Source organism: Anser cygnoides, chromosome Z, assembly GCF_040182565.1.
Source record: "Anser cygnoides isolate HZ-2024a breed goose chromosome Z, Taihu_goose_T2T_genome, whole genome shotgun sequence".
NCBI classification, from domain to species: domain Eukaryota; kingdom Metazoa; phylum Chordata; class Aves; order Anseriformes; family Anatidae; genus Anser; species Anser cygnoides.
This window is the reverse complement of record NC_089912.1, coordinates 71,330,307-71,347,666: the sequence shown is the minus strand read 5'-3', so window position 1 is coordinate 71,347,666 and position 17,360 is coordinate 71,330,307. Positions and strand designations below refer to the sequence as shown.

General features: G+C 39.4%; 1 protein-coding gene across 1 annotated transcript in view; it reads right to left on the bottom strand.

Moving 5' to 3' along the window:
* The window catches only part of ITGA2 (integrin subunit alpha 2), a 66,435-nt gene extending 50,807 nt beyond the window's left edge, over positions 1-15,628 (bottom strand). The window contains exon 1 of the mRNA XM_048050381.2: positions 14,994-15,628. Within this exon, the coding sequence (XP_047906338.1) occupies positions 14,994-15,033 (40 nt within the window). The 5' untranslated portion in view covers positions 15,034-15,628. The remainder of the gene's footprint in view (positions 1-14,993) is intronic.
* Positions 15,629-17,360: the final 1,732 nt, after the last annotated feature.

Sequence of the window (17,360 nt, the reverse complement as noted above, 5' to 3'; positions counted from 1 at the left end):
TCCACTAGCCAAACTGTAACTTAGCTAAATGTATTCTAAGTGCACTGGCCAACTTAGGTGCAAATACATTGAAGATCTCTCCTCATGTGTCCAAGGCTATGATTTTATTAAATGCACGAGCAAGGGCAAAAAATGCCAGACCTGGATAAAATAGAATAGACGTCACAACTAACAGCCTGAAGAGAAACCCTCAAGCTGGTTCAAATTCACCTAGGGCATGGTGTCAAGTCAGATAGGGGGTTGTGAAAGTGAATACTGGGTTACACATTCCCTGTCCACCTCTCCCCTTGCCCTCTTGTGGGCAATGCAGCATCCCTCCTCAGTCCTCCCATGGTCAAAAAACGAAACAACAACAACAAAACAACCAACCAACGAGCACAAAGAGCAAAAAAAGCACAGAAGACATTGTCTCTGGAGATATACTATAATCTGCAATTTTTTTGTGGATCACATTTGCCTTTCACCCATGACTACTTTGCAAAATCAAAGTAAAAAAGCTGGCAAAGATGCTCTGACTCACCAGGGACATTACCAAGTGAACCATAGTGTAAACATACTTCATACTTCATTGACAGTCATTTAAAATTCCACATTAAATTTGATAATCATTAGCAGGGTTTTAATTTATCTATTTATTTTCTATTCCACACAAATCTTACTTGCTATGGCCTTGGTGATGGCCTGAGAAGAATAATATATGAGGCATTTTCCCGCAATTTTCCTCCACCTTATATAGTGCTTACACTATAAGGTCATCTTTATCCTTTTTGTACATCTATCTAAATACAGTATTCAGAACAAGAAAATCAAGTATTCGTAGCCAAAAAAAGAGAAAATGCTACAATTGCTGCAAACTTATTTCAAGCCTGTGCCAGAATAAGAGGGCCTCTTACGCATTGAAAGGGTGCATCTAGATTCAAAGTACTGTACGTTCTAGGCTGGAAAGATTCAGTATCTGCTGCTGCCTTCAGGCAATGAACTTTGATAATCTGGGAATCTCAAAATAAAGAAAACTAATCCACTATCTGGATTTTAATAGCTTTTGGTGACAGAATTCTGTTCTGTGACTTAACGATCACGATGAGAGATTAGTCAGGCAAGTAAAAATCCACCTCCTAACTTCAGTCTGCAAATGGCACTTTATTTACAGTCAAATAAACAGACTGCATGGAACAAAGGAAGCCAGATACAAGCCTAAAGCTTCTGAAGGCCCCTCTGAAAACTTCAAAAGTGTCCGTTTCTCTGCACTGGATGGGCAGGGGACTTGTTCACTTTGGTTTAAAGAGGATTACTTCATCAGGCAGGGTGGCTCCCAACCTAAAGCTTCAGAAAAAAACAGAAGTTATAAAAAATACCTGAAAGGTATAAAAGGAACTGTAAGATTTCCAATAAAACTGTCGTATCACTTTGCTTTGTATTTTTTTTTTCTGGGAATTCCCACATTTCAGCAACTGCATTCCATCGTATGCAGTAAGAGCTGCAGCACAGAAGTGCAGCTGCTTTTACACTTTTGCACCACTGGTTTCTTGCTCCTAGTAGAATGAAAAATAATACATGTCCTGACTCTGCACCTTTAAGCCTGAACATGTGGGAATTCTTCTGTAACTATAAATGACGTCTAATGATGTCTTCTCTTTGCTGCTGTTGAAGTACAAGTTGGAGCAAGTTTTTTGAAGTAATGGCTTATATAAGGTACACCCAGTTTGTAATTGTTTTGATTGTTTTTGAAGCAAAATTCAGATCTTAAAGTGAGCAAGCAGAAAATATCTATTGAGTAATCAATCATTTAATGCTGTGATTATAACAATAGAGTGACTGCAATCTCTTAGTCGGATTAAGCAGTATAAGAAAAATAAATTTGTTTAATTAATTGGATGAGAAAAAAAAAAAAGAAACAATTCTCTGTGTTGGATAATCTGGTTTGCCAAAAAACGTTTATAGACAATTAATAAAACATACTAAGAATATTATTGGTCTTCATTTTGTGTTGTAGTAAGTGTTCCAATAAATGCTTCATTTTCTTTTAAGTCTAAACACTAAAACTGAATTTTCAGTCATCTGATACTACACGGAAAAGGTAATGCTGCAGTTTGAAGTGGTAGCAATATATGACAGAATTTCATAATCATATAGACCCGGTTATGCAAAATCTCATCTCTGATTAAGATATACAGTCAAATAGAGGCATTTACTGTTGTCATAGTTTGAATTAAATAGGTCTAGCAACTGCCATGCAAAGAAAAGGAAGACTCAGTGGAATTTGATCACTGAGTCTATAAAGATCCACTTCATCTTAAGCATTAGTTATAAATTTATCTAGCATTAACCTTGCAAGTAGAAAATATTACAATGAAGCAACCTTCATTTTTTTCCTCAGTGATATGGTATTTTCTTCTTCAAAAAACTATTAGCTATAAAACAGAAAAAGTTCATTACATAATCCAACTAAAGCTACCATTTGCCTTTGTGAATGAACCCTCACTCCACTAATGTATCAAGAGAGGAAACAGAAACAGCCCCTATGCAAAGCTCCACTCTGCCCTGGAACATGGCCACAACCACAATTGCTGCCCACTGCGCAGCACCACGGCTTCAGAAACTCTCCCAAAACAGGGCAGCAGAACCCAGTAAACACACACCCAACATCAACAGCGCACCTCTGCCAGGTTTGTAACTGAACAGAAAGGACTGCCAAGTTCAAAAAGAAAAAAAAAAAAGGCACAAGAATTAACTCTATGTTACATAAGGTTTACAAAATACTGGTAACTCATTTAGGAAAACATCCAAATACAGGGGAATAATAATAATAATAAAAAGACAGTAAAGGATTGGGAAGGACTAAGCCTGTAGTCACTGAAGAAGACAAAGGCCATGACCTAGTACGACAGCATTACAAACATACTTGTATAGCTTTTTAGTCCATGAATTGCTCTGGATCAAAAAACCCCAATGGATTATTGCTTCCTGAAGCAATTTCATAAATTAGCAGCCACTGAGACGTGTATAGCCTACATCTCCTTAACAGTTTGGTCTAGTGTTTTTTTTAAAACTGTCTTCTGGAAATAGTAGATACTTTAAATTGCATTTCATGTTAATCTGCTCCAAAATAGTTGCTACATAGAAAAGGATTCTATGAAGAAAATTTTCCCTTTAGTCCTAAAGATTTCTTCCTCTAAATAATATACATCAGCAGTGCCCTGGAACCTGCTAGCCCCCAGTGGGGACAGAGAAAAAGAAAGTAGTGGGAGGGAAGAGAGAACTTAACTCTTGTTTTCCTCTGGCTTCATCACACTGTGAATTACACATTCTAGTTCCAGCTTTCTCTACCTCCGAAGCAATTCTAGGGGCTCTCTTTGGGGTGGGTTTTTTGCAATTGTGCAAGCTCGCACTGGATCTCCTTATTCGTCAGGGAACTTGTAAAGGCACTTTTGTCTCACCCCAATGCTCATCTGTTTATTTTTTTTTCATTTCTCTTCAAAAATTAGCTGAATTTGGCTAACTAGAGTTAGCAGGGGAATACAGGCATCTACAGGCACTCACACTGTGAATCACCTGCTGTCCTTTAAATACTGGCAGAAAGGTGGAATGAAGGCAGGAAGAGAAAGTAATAAAGTTATGAAAGAGGGCAGTCAAGTAGTATTTGCTTCATATTAAATATATTCAGTGTTATTTTCTTTAAAAAAAAAAAAAAGCTTTTTAGTATAAGAGTATTCTTATCCTAAATGCTATTCAAAACCTACTATACTTACTATTCAAAACCTATGTTATCAGAACAATAATTCTCAATAATTCTTCACTGTGCCTTCTGGAAGCCACCAAGTAATTATCACTGCAATGAGCTTGTTTGAGGTGCAAATCTAGCCAAAAAACACTTTTTTCTTTTTCCGACATGTTAGTCTTCAGCGTGATCTGCTTTACTCCACTGCTATGTGCATTGGGTACGTGCACAGGTAATGACATCAAACCAAGTTCTTTTTAACGTAAAATAAATAATTCTATATTGGTTGCACTGTTTTGGGATTTTCTGTACACGAATGTAAATACAAAACACAATTTTGTGTATTGCAATTATACTCATACATTAGAATCCAACTACATATAGCAGAGAAAATAGAGGACAACTTATAATTTAACCTGGAAAGGCTTACTAACCTTCACCTGCAAAAGTCAGGATAAGTAAAAAAATAATTTCTTATTAGATTTTTGCTGTATACGTCTCTATTACTTGTATTTTTTCTCCAATATACACAACCTTATCAGTATACACCCACAACAACACTTAGAAATTTTCAGCTCACGTACTGAAGCACTGCTTTTATAATCACAGTTAACCTGTTTTATTTTAAATTGAACATATTTCTTATTAGAAAAACCCTCTAAATAAAAATAAATAAATAAATAAATGAAAACAGAATGTAAATCTTCAAGAGGAAATCAGAAGAAAAGTATGTGAATGGCACAACACTGGATCTTTCATACTAGAAGTCAGAATATCTAATAATCCTCCCTTTTATTACTTTGTTATATGTCATCATGTTTACAGAAGTCTTAAAAAGGTAAGTCCTGATTACTTTATTCGTTCAACTATTTATTTTCTTTTACCTTGAGACCGAAGTTTTCTTCCCATCAGCTACAATATATCAAACTATTTAATAATTAACTGAGATTATACAGGTTAGTGTAGAAATAAATTAGAAGCCAAAAAAAAAAAAAAAAGAAAGAAAAAAGAAAGAAAGAAAAAAACAATGCCCAATGCCTCATTTAGTAATAAATCATCCTTTTTCCTTCCTCTCCCTCCCTCTAAAAAGTCTTTTTAGCTTAGTTGGCCAACTGTGTCTTCATGGAAATAGGTCAGCTCTGAGCCTGAAAGCTTCTGAGTGTGTGAAAGTCTGAGTCACTGCTTTTGAATTACAGCTGTTTATGAGAAACTGCACTGAAGAGTTACCAATAACCTGCTATGAAAGCAAACAAGATATAACACAACAAATTGTGAATGAGAAGTAGAAGAGCCTGGGACAATGCTGCTAGTTGCTGTCTGTTTTACTGCTCTGGCACTCCTACATAGTACAAGATCTATATAAAATTAGCCACCACTGCATTAGTTATTGTTGAAGACTCTACCTTGATATCTCCCTTTTTTGCCTACACATTGTTGTCTCCTCCATTCCCAAAGCAGATGAATATGCTGCTCTTCATCTGGAGTTAAGAAATCTCAACAACCTACTGTATATACAAGGACTGATTCCAAAGTCACACTCAAGAGAAGCTCCTGCTGGACTGACAACTTCCTACATGTTTTTAATAAAGACAGCAAGTATTTGGACCTACTCAGACTTATTATCCTGGCATGTTTCCATCTTTAAATCCAGTGGGAATAACTTTCTTTTACAGAAAGCCGACAGGAATTGCATCTTTACAAACTGACTTGCAGTTTTTTTCTTTTCTTCCTTGATCTTGGTACAATGCAGGATTATTTCGTCTTAGCTCTTGGACTCCCCCAATTTGTTCTCAATAATACCACAAAGAGATTGAAAGTACACATGGCTAACAAGCTGTACACACATATATGCTGCATGTGCAGTTAAGTTACTGGCTTCACAACTAATGATCATGAAAAGAAGTTTCATATGTTTCCCCGCGATAAAAACTGACTTTTCATGTGGAATTTTCTCTCCAGCAACTTCTCGTCCCTCATGCTCACATTATCGGTTGTTGACCCTTTTTTCAAACCATCAATATTTCCAAATATAGTCAGAGCAGCATGAGCTACATTAGGACTGTAAAAGAGGAAATGCATGTCATCACACAGAAACCAATATTACTGCTATCTCTGTATCCTATTTTCTGCATTTGCTCTTTTTGGCTTTTATGAAAGCCTGTTTGTACACAGATGAACACGCATGTTTGTACACAGATACCAAGAACACCAAAAACAAAGTGATCTATATTTTCCTGTGCATAGCATACTCTAGACTATACGAGAATTTCAGTGTGTGTATCCTGTAAGAATATTATATCATACTATAGCACCTGAAAAGGCTAAATTAGAAGAAGTCTGAGGGACTTGCCTCATGACAGATCCAGTGTCACAGCCTGCAGCATGAGGACTGAAGTGACTTGAGAGCAACTCTACCATCACGATCACATTAGGACACCACATTTAATGCCCTGATCCCCCATCTCAGATTCTCAAGAACTAGCCAGGAGCTCAGCTCTCTGGGCTGCATACAAGAACTGCATCAGCTGTAAGAACTTCACTACATTAGCTTCCTGCAACAAGAAAACCCCCAAAGCACCACAGGATATATAATACAATAGTTGGAAGAGCTATAATTATCAGAACTTTTGTTTTCCTATAGCAGACAATGACTACTTGTATCCACTGTTTGGAAGGGGAGCTTATGGCCCAGCAGACTGGTCCCAGCCACTCACTTGAAATTCATCCTTAATGCACATCAAAATCATCAGTTCTGGCACCAGGCAGAATGTGGACTCATTAAAATCAGGAAAACAATTCAAGGATGCCCAGACTTCAGCAGCTGCCTAACCCAGACTGAACTTAAAATCACCTGTCTCCCAGGTTTTGTAGTGTAAAGTCATATACATTCTTAGAATATCACAAAGGTGCAGAAGCACCCCAAACAGCAAAATTATCCTACCTGAGACACACACTGCTATCATGGCCAGTGGTGATGGATGACTCCTGGATTAAATAACTTCTGCTCTAAATAAGTAAATGATTAAACTAAACAGCTAAGTAATTTCTTTTAATGCACTGCCTATTTTCCTAATGTAAATTATACCAGCAGTCCAAAAAGGCTAGCTCAGAACTCTTATCCCAGCCCAGTGCCCCAGCCATAAGGCCACAGGCAAGATGTGTCTTTGCTTGTCTGCCTGCAGACATGTGCTGGGATGAGCAGAGACCAGTTTCAGTAGCACAGATTGAGAGTACTTCACTTTGACTGCTTTACTGCCTCGTAGAGAAGATGATTCTGGAAAAGTGAGAGAGGTGAATCCACACTGCAACACACCTCAAGGGAGAGCTAAGTCCCAGGTGACTATTATCATTACTTCTCAGGTAGCAACTTGAAAAAGAGCTTAGCTGGATGCCTCCTTCCCCAGAATTGTCCCCAGCCTGTACCTCAGGGAAAGGAGACACCTAAAGCAGGTGTCTGAGGAAGACAAAGTTTAAATACCCTCTCAGTCTACTGCTTGACTTCCAGAGCCTTCCTACTTCACATGCAAATACTTCTCACGCACTTTAAAAGTGCCTAAAACTCTCCACTAACTCAGCCACTCTGACTCATGCCAGCCGGGGCAGGGATGCCAAACTTTGGGTGCTGTGGGGCAGAATCGTGCACTGTCCCAGCCTCCAGACCACAGGATTGCAGTGTATCTAGATACTTGTGGTCAGGTGGGTGATGCTATCTCCGATCAGAGTTCAGAAAGAAATTCTCTTTTTTGAAAAATGCAGCCATTGTACAATCTGGGCACAAAGAGCAGGGCACATGTACATCTAAGAAGAGTTTTCTAGAGATAATATTTGTTTCCACAAAAGCAGAACAATTGCTTTTTGTCTTCAGAGAATGAGAGTCTATTGTACCTGTAATCAACTTCTGTGAAAGACAACTCCATAGACTCCTATTTTCTTTACCTTATTTGTTCAATACGCTGAACTGGTTCTGGGCAGTTTGGAAAAGAAAACAAAAACAATAACAAAAAAGGGAAACACATAGACATGGTGAAATGAAAGCAAATTTGGCTAGAATAAAACAAATAACATAACTACTAATTAAGAGAACTACTAAAGGACTGACTACTATCCAAGTAGTGCCGCTGATTTTTTTTTCTCTGTTTATTGTTTTGCCCATCTTAATAAGGGAGTTACTTCATTGTCAATAATTTCTGCTGTTCTAAGTTTGACCTGTATATATATATATATATGCATTTAAGGAAAGTTTGGATGCGGTGCTTAGGGACATGGTTTAATGGGTGATACTGGTGGTAGGGCAATGGTTGGACCAGATGATCTTGGAGGTCTTTTGCAAACTTAATGATTCTGGGATTCTATGAATATTTCTTAATTGTCTAAGATGCACTAGGTGACCAGGAACAAGACACTCCAATTCAGACAGGTCAATATGAAGCAGATTCTTTTTATGTTTTACCTTCCTTAGCATACCATAGCATATTACTATCAAGAAATCAGGACACTATTTCTTGGCATAGGCTGTCCTGACTTATACAATTATGTATATACATTTACCTCACTAAGAGAACAGGAGTAGCCAAGCATAGATTTAAAGTTCTGTAACTCACCGACTTGTTGTTTTAGCAGTTATGCACTTTCTTTCTTACTCACTGCACTTTCACAGTCAGAGGGAAACATGCACTCTCTATGGTCTACCACAGTCACAACAGCTGCGAAACTAGAATTGACCGCTACATATGTGGAAAAAGTAGACGTGCCATTTTCTAATCGCTCTGGTTTACCTCCAGGCAGCTGCCTTACTGCAGGCAACGTAGAGCATGGCACCTTCACACCCCAAAAGGTGGCAACATTGGTGCGTTAAGTTCGCATAAACCAAGCACTGGTAGATTATTCCTCAGTGAAATAAGTGCTCTTACAGATGGTTGAGTTAATACTTAACTGGGTAATCCAGAGAGTCAGGTGGCCTATGCATCTGTAGTTTTAGCTCTACTGATTTCATACAGTTTTGTGTTGCAGCCTTAACGTAGCATCAACTGCTGCCTGCTTTCCTGTACAAGGATCCCATATATGAGATAAGACAGATAAAAGGTAAAAACCTAAATCAACCCTTCCCTACCACCAGCCCCATCCTCCATTATTCTCTATTATAACTCCATTATTTCCTTAGGCAGATCTCATTTAAGAATGACCCCTTCACTGTGCAATATTCTCTCTTCCAGAAGTTTGTTGTTAACAGTAATTTTCCTCTGTTCTTAAGAAATAACTAACCATATTAACCAAGGAGATTTATGTGATTTTAAAAAATATCTTGTATGAACTAAAGGAAGAATGATAAACTTGGAAGCAGGAATAAAAGGGCAAAATAATCAGGAAGAAGTCAGGAGAGTTCCACCAGAGCTGTTCATAACTTGCAAGCCCTTCACCCTGTCTACCAGTGATTTGAAAGGGACAAAAGAATCTGTCATCACGTGTGACATTCAACCATGCACATGCCATTCAGTTAAACACAAGATGTCTTTGCTCATACAGCAAAGAGTCTGTGTTTATCTTACTTCTTTGCCTGTATAGTTCCTCTTTTAAGTCCTGATTAGTGTGCAAGTCTTACTAGATTTTTGAAGAATATGAATCTCCAGGAGAAAATAAAACTGACTTAGTCCCTGAATAGTATTTCAAGATCCTCAGAGGACTAATTCAAAGTAACAATTGCTGGCACTCAGAATATTGAATTCATTTGCTAATTCAGAAATACCAGCCTGATTTGGAAGTGATGTAAATGTTCACACAGCTTATATTGACTCCGCTGGATGCTTTTAGTATCCTCCACATCCAAAAAATGAGTGCAGCATGAGCAGAAAGAACATTATCTCATATTGCTTTACAGAAATATATACTCACACTCAGTTAACATAGACAGAAATTATCATTTATCCAGCATATTCCCATTCAATTATTTTTATTGTCCTTTTATCAGTGCCATGAAAAGGGGGGTATGTTCATACCCCTTTAGTACAGATACATATCAGTATTTCACTTAAATGTGTTATAAATAAAAATCCTGCTCTGTTATCCTTTTAACAGAAATGAAAACTAAGGCTAAGACTGTTCTCTGATGTCCTTGACTAATCTGAATGGGAACAGCATGGCCAATTTATTTACACATACACAAAAAAAAGCTTATCAACTCAATTTCTCTTGCTTTGCAGGGTTTTGAAACCCTAACACAGCTCTTTATCACAGGGCCAGGGATCACTTTGTGAAGAAGAAGTCCTAAACATGAACATTGCTAATGGAAATGTCCTAAAGCAAGCAGATAACATGTGTTGGTATGCAAGTGCATGGCTACTCCGATGAGAAGCCAGCCTGTGTCCTGTCCGCATTTCAGCATGGTAACCATGGAAATGGGAACCAGCCTGCACAGAGCCTAACAAAGGAAACCTTGAAATGAAAATAACAACAGTGACGAGAGACTGGCCAAGATTTCTGCTGGGGAAAATGACTGGTCTGAAGATGGATAAACTCCCTTTTACCTGCATTACCCATAAAGGACAGCGTTTTTTTCACATTTACCCATTTGGAGATTAAGACATTGTATTGGCAGTTCCAATTATCGGCCCTCATGAAAATACATTACACAAATTACATGCAGAAACTACTTTTATTCATTCAAAATTAACAACAGTGAAGAAAGACCACAATGAATAACATTTATATAGTGACTAAGAAACACAATGAAATCAAAAAGTATCCGTCCTTTGACTTCCTAAATGAAATTTCTGTGCAACTGAGTAAATAATAATAATAAAAAGCATAGGACAATTCAAAAACTGTTCCAGAATCAGATAGCACACAGTTAAAACTTGTTGGTAAGATCTCATGTTTGCTTTGCCCAAATTATGCACAAATAAACATTAGCTGTTAATGTGTTTAGGAGTGTGACAGTAATACGCTGTGTACTTTCTAAATTAAATGTAATTTGTACAAAATACAAGTCCTGTGACACAGTATGAATGATGTCTTGCCTCAATGTGCAATGCTGTGAAAGGCAAAACTCCAAGAATAATATATAATAACACTCCTGCTACCTGACAAGCTCTCTGAAAGCAGGAAAAACTAGCGATAGGTTTAGTTTCAGAAAAGTTCACGTTTGGGTCCTGCTTTTGAACAGTCTTCAGATTTTAGAATGATTTTAAACAAAAAGATAAGTAGGATACTAAAACAGCAAGGTGACAAAAGTTGATCACAAAAAGGGAGAAATGCAAAACTTGATTGGAGCTGTACAGCTTTAAATTGATGTGGTGGATTGTGTGTGTTATCATTACACACTACATTTTTACCTGGACTTTTGACTTCATTTATTTTTACCAAATGGGCAATTTTCACTTGCTATTCAGTTAAGAGTTTTCTCCTTTCTGGTCAGCACATGGTCTAGTACTTTTTACGTTTGCTAACTTAACCTGCCGAATTAGCAGCTTCCTTGTGTGTTCATCCTTACATATTTTGACCATAAACATCTATGTATTTGCAAATGACTGTGAATTTATTTTTGAACACTCATGTGAAGAGATCCTCATAAAAAAAAAAAAAGGTTGAGGTCTAAAGTACTCACCACTTTTGGATATCTAATGATACAGCTAAAACCTTGTTTTTTCAGAATACATAGCACATTCAAAATACTATTTCCATTGACTTCATTCACAGCTGTGAATACACAGCAGCCTTGCATGTCAAGATGCACTTTCACAAGCAGCTCAAGCCAGTGGAAGTGTTGGCTACCAGTGCAAGAAACTTTTCCAGCTTCCCTCCCACCTCTGGCTACAAGTTCTGACTGTCCCCTATGCCAGTGCTAACACTTAAACAAATTGCTCAAATGAACAGGATCAGGTTAGCTGATCTCCAAAACTGACCTGGCCCAAAAAAGGGAAAAATTATTCAAATGGGTCCCTGACCTGTTCCCCAGACCACGTTTCAGTAGCACCATGGGGAAGCTGGTGGGAACATGCAATCGGGAGAGGGTGAAATGTCCTTGCAGCAGCAGCCTCACATTCAGGTCAGCTTAACCAGATTGTGAAAATGCAGCTACAGTTTTGAGAACCCCTGGCTGAGCAAAAAGAAAGAGAGGAGCACAAAAGCTCCAACCACGTGTCAAAGATTTGATTTAAATGACTCGCCTGCAATTGCACTGGCTTTTTGTGTCCAAAAGAAAAAAAAAAAAAAAAAACAGAAAAAAATCCAATTCTGCAAGGAACAATGTATGTATATATATAGATGTACATATATATATACATACATATATATATGTATATATGTATATATATATCTTTTCTTTTCTCTTCATCCTACTTTTCTTCCCATTCTTAGGGCCCTTTTCTGATGTCAACAGTAAGGGAGGCAGGAGTCCCAACCTCTTTTCTGATCATCACTACATTCACCTGTTCACAGACAGCCACATCAGAGAGAAGAAAGGATGTGGACCTGGGTTCAAAGCACCACGTGATGTGCTGGATGCGCAAAGGGGACAAATCCAGGTTGCTCACTTACTTCTTGCACTTCCTAACTTTTGCATCTTTGTCTCAGTTGTTTTATCATAGCATTCATATTTATAGTCACCAGTTCTCTAGGACTTAAACAAAACTGATCAGAAGAAAAAGACTGTTAGTGGGGTCTTCCCGTCTCACTATACAGATCTCACCATGCAGCCCATTGCCAGGAAGTCTGAAGGACACTGCTGCTTCCTGGAACCATGTGATGCTTTTCATCAGCAAGGATCAGATACGTACTGAACAAAAACCAAGAGATTACAATTGGAAATTCCGGATTCTATATGAAGTTTCAGAGAACCACCCCTTCCCAATTTCACATAGGACTGATTTCTTTCTCCAGGCTGTCTGGGCCTAACAGCTTAAGAGCTTGTGGTCCCCACGTGGTACACATGGTCCAAAAGGCATAACTCTTATTTAGCTGGGATTTTTCAGTTCAGAGTGGAATAGTGTGAGCGATATAGGCTTGACAGTGGGGATTTTAAGAACATGCCAAAGTTATATCTCCTGAAGGATCCAGATTAAAACTGGAAAGCAGAGATTGCAGTAAAAATACCAAATAATACAAGAACACAAAAGAGACAGTTACCATGTTTGCAGATATAGACCTAGACCTCATGCAGCTCATTGCAACTATAATCGCAGATAAAGCCTGGCTGAGCTCCACATCAAGGATGGACAGAATTTATGTTAAAACCACACTGATAAAAATCAATTTATTTCCAGAGGAATGAAATTTTCCAAAGATTTGTTTCTTGGCCAACTTTGGGTACAGTTTCAAGACGATGCGAATAACACCCTCCTGACAAATTTCAAATATCTGCTCTGAAGTATGAGGGCACTAGAGCTTTCCAAAGTAAATGTTACCAATATTGAGCCCAGGAAAGGCACTGTATTTTCCACTGGCATCACTCTCAGGAACAACTGCGCTATTTTGGCTCCAATTTTTAAAGAACAGCCTAAAGGAAGAAACCGGATGTTGAAAATGCAGATTTAAAGAATTACTTGTGGTGAAGCTATAAACAGCTAAAACCAGTGTATTGCAACAGAAAGCATCAGGTATAGGTTGCACTATGAAGTTACTCCTCTTAACTTAATCTACTTCTGCGCTACTCCTCATAACAGAATCTACTTCTATGGACTGTATACTGTTTGGCCATCAAGTAACAAGTTGGTAACAAGTTTATAAACCAAAACAGTAGTTCTATTACATTTTCTATTTCTTCTTGTAGCATCTGTAAAGTCTTAATGACTTTCCAACCATAAAAATGCACACAAAATAAAATCAATAAAGAAACAAATAACCCACACCTTTACCAAGTGTTGCGTTACTTTTAGTTGAGTTTGAAGATACAACAAAGCAATATGCTTATGTGGCCCATTTAATAAAGCTGATAATTCAGAAATTAATATATCATACAAAATCAAGTTTAAAATATACTTGGGGTATTTTCTTGCTGGATGGCCTAAGGTAGCCCAATTAGATTTAAGATTACTGCCTTTGAAGGTTAAAGAGTTCATCAGAATTCAATCATCGCAGGAGGACTAAACCACTCAGAGAAAACACTCCCTTACTGAAACTTACTTTTTCCTTACTTTCCTTCTAGTTCTGTAAGATCAAAAAAGGCTTTAAAGTGAGTATTAACGCAGCAATTACATCTATTAACATCAAATGTCACAACAGATCTGAAATCAAAAGTATGTCAGCTTTCAACAGTATAAATGAAGATGAATCATTGATAGTGCCTGAACAAAGCAGACCTATCCCATTCTGTCAGTCTCATTGCCAGGGGAATCCTGCTCTCAGAACCAGTCCTTATCTTGTGCTTTCAGCACCACTTGACGAACTTTTGCAGTCCTAGGACTTTTAGCCTGGGAACAACAGGGCCTGTTAATGCTCCTGGTGTGCAGTGACCATAACCAGGAACATAACAGACGGATGAAGCAAAGGTGCAGAGTGGACGTTTTTCCCCCTGATGCTTTTAAGAATTTTTAAGAAAACTACCAAGTTGTATTTATACTGTGTATCTCATCACAGGTTAATACCATTGCATTTAATTTCATACCCTGCAGCCGCACATTCCACTGTAGTGTTTGCTATAGTTACTGAAAGAACAAGTTGGAACAGCTCATCAGTGAAAACTCATTTTTATGCCTCTTCTTCAGTGACTTGCTAATTAAGGGTTTGAGAGAGCATACAGTAATATTACAAACTCTGAACGTGTTTGGGAATTTGCTTATGGCAAGTGAATATGATGGCTTATAGTTCCCAGGAAAATATATGTAATGGTAATTTAGTCAGCCAAGAGAAGGAGGAGATTGTTCAAGTTTCCCTGTCCTTTTCCAAGGAGAGACATCTGCCCAGCAGGGTGGGATTAGACCTAGATGACTTTTTGCAAATTAGGAGCAGGGTTCACAACAAAGAGTATAACCTTCCCAAAAGGGAAAGGCACAATCCCCGTACAACCGCAAACCCGCACAGCAAACTGCACCCTCCCCGTAGCACCACCACCACCACCATTTTTCTGAAATCCCAACCCGGTGCCAACCCGGGAGGAGTTCAGGGACCCGACCTGCCCGGGGAGCACGGGCTGTGCGCCTGCCCCAGAGCATCGCACCCAGAAACGAGCGCAGCAACACGCGCAGCGCCCGGCGCCGCGCTGAGAAACGGCAGCGCAGGGGCTCCGCGCTCGCCCTGCCCCTCGCCCCGCTCCGCAGGAGCGCAGCCCGGCGCTGAGACCTACCCAGAGCCAGAAGCAGCGGCGGCAGCGCCGCGGAGCCCATGGTGCGGTGCGGTGCTGCGCGGTGCGGTGCTGCGCGGTGCGGTGCTGCGCGGTGCGCTGCGGTGCGCGTTGGCCGGACCGACGCAGCTCCCGAGCTGGCCGCTTCCCAGCGCGGCACTGAGCGCCACCTGCTCCTCGCCGCCCCGAAATACCCCTCCTCTTCCTCCTCTTCCTCTTCCTCCTCCTCCTCCTCCTGGTCCCGCCCGCCCCCTGCGCCCCGAGGAGACCCTGCGCTGCGGTCCGCCCCCGGTGCCGCTCCCGAGGGGCGGCTGTGCCCGGTGTGTGCCCGCTCTTCCTGGCTGTACCGGGCTGGAGGCAGCCCCCGGTACCCTCAGCCAATCCTCCGCAGGCGGGGGGGGGGGTCCTCTTTCCCACTTTTGGAGCCAGCTGAAAGTGCTGCAAGCCGTGGTGAAATTGTTGGCTGCCGAGGCAGCGCAGCGCGGTTGTCTTCACCGAGTTTAGCACTTTGTGCTCAATTGCCTTAAGCCGGCATCTTCTCCTTTAAATGAAATTCCTGCAGAATATGCCCTCAGCTGTGAGGAGTGCAACAGGATGCGGGAGCCTTGCCACCCGACTGACCCGGCGATGCCTATGCAAAATGCTGCCTTAGCTGCCCTGCCAATGTCCAGGGGCACAGTGGGAGTGAAAGCCTGTAAAAATATGAAGGCGAGGATTCTGCTTGCAAAGAAATCAGAAATCAGCGCAAAGTGCAGGTTTACCTCCATTCCGCGCAGCTTTTAGTCTGTACTGTATATTCAAAGTATTTGAGAAACCTTCCTTTTCTCAATCCATCTGTTCTGGTATGTATCAGAAATTGTGGTACAACCTATATTATACTGCCTGTTTTTATACATTCTGTGTTTGCAGCAATGATTTTTGGTGAATAAATTTGAACTTTCTGTCAATAACTCAGTGGAGTGAAAAAGGCAATTTGTCTGGAAACTTGAAATAGAAATGTTTCCTTCCTTCCCCCTGCTCATCGTCTAGGTCACAGTCCTTTTGGTGTGACATAGACCATAGCTTTATTTCAGGAGTGTTATAAAAATACATGTATTCTCTCACTGTCTTATGTCTTTTTAATGCTGTGAATTTGAATTGTAAGTTAACATGTTAACTTCAGAGCCTGTTAACTTATAGAACCTGTTAACATGGATTGTTCAACAGGTATTTATTTGGACGTCTTTTTTTTTTTTTTAGGAGCTATGTATAGTTTAAGAAAACTTCATCGGAAACTTAATGTCCTTGATGGAAGTACAGCAGGGACCTGTCACTGCATAACTCACATTGGTCTCTTGCACATATTTACTCTTTAAGGACACAAAGTCTTGTTACTCAGCCTAACCCATGAACTCACACATGGACTCACTTCTCAAGACATCGTCAGTTCTGACCTAGGAAACATTCCCGCTGAGGACTCAGTCAATCGTTTACTGACAATGACTCACATGTCTCAGTGCAGTCCCTCGATTTCCTCTTTATGGTGTCTCAACAGCCCTGCAAATACACACTTCAAGGAGCAGCTACCTAAAGCAGAAACATCTGCTCCAGTGCCAGGTGTGGTAACAGTTCTGGGCTCTTCTCTCCTTGTCCATGCTGAGTGTGTAAGTATGTGTGCAGCTCTGGGACGAGGAGGGAAATCTGTACTACCACAAAGAAAACAAAAATAATAATAATAAAAAACAGAGCATAGGAAATTTCTAAAATCAAATTTCTAAAATCAAATACACCTAGAATCATGCTCTGCCCCACCTTAAAATAGGCTATGAAGACCAAGGCACCTCATTTTCCTAAGGAACAATGTCTTTGATTCAGTTACATCATCCTAATTATAAATACACCCTCAGGATACGAAACTTTCTTCCTCATCCAGACACAATGTTGAAAAATAGTTTCACACACACAAAGGCTGTCTCCCAGAGTGTTGCTTCCCAAACTGATATTTGTCTGTATCTGTGAAGAATAGGTCAAAAGAGAATATATGCTGCATAAATTATTTTGTTCTGTAACAATATACCTTTAGATGAATACTTGTTTTAAATAGATTAAAAGGCATTTTTTTAATAATCCTAACATATAATCCTGAACTGCATATTGTGTATTATAGAAAACCGTATTTTCTGTGCTGTGCAGTATTTCACCTTTTAGATTATTTTTTAAATTATTTATTTATTTTTTCAGCTACACTATACATACTCTTTATGTAATTAGGGAAAGAAAGAAGGAAGGAAAAAATAAGAAAATTGTTCCTTAATATATTTCATCAACAAAAACAAACAAAAATTCAGAGAAAAGATAGCTTAGCACTCATTATTTTTGGAATTTAAAAGG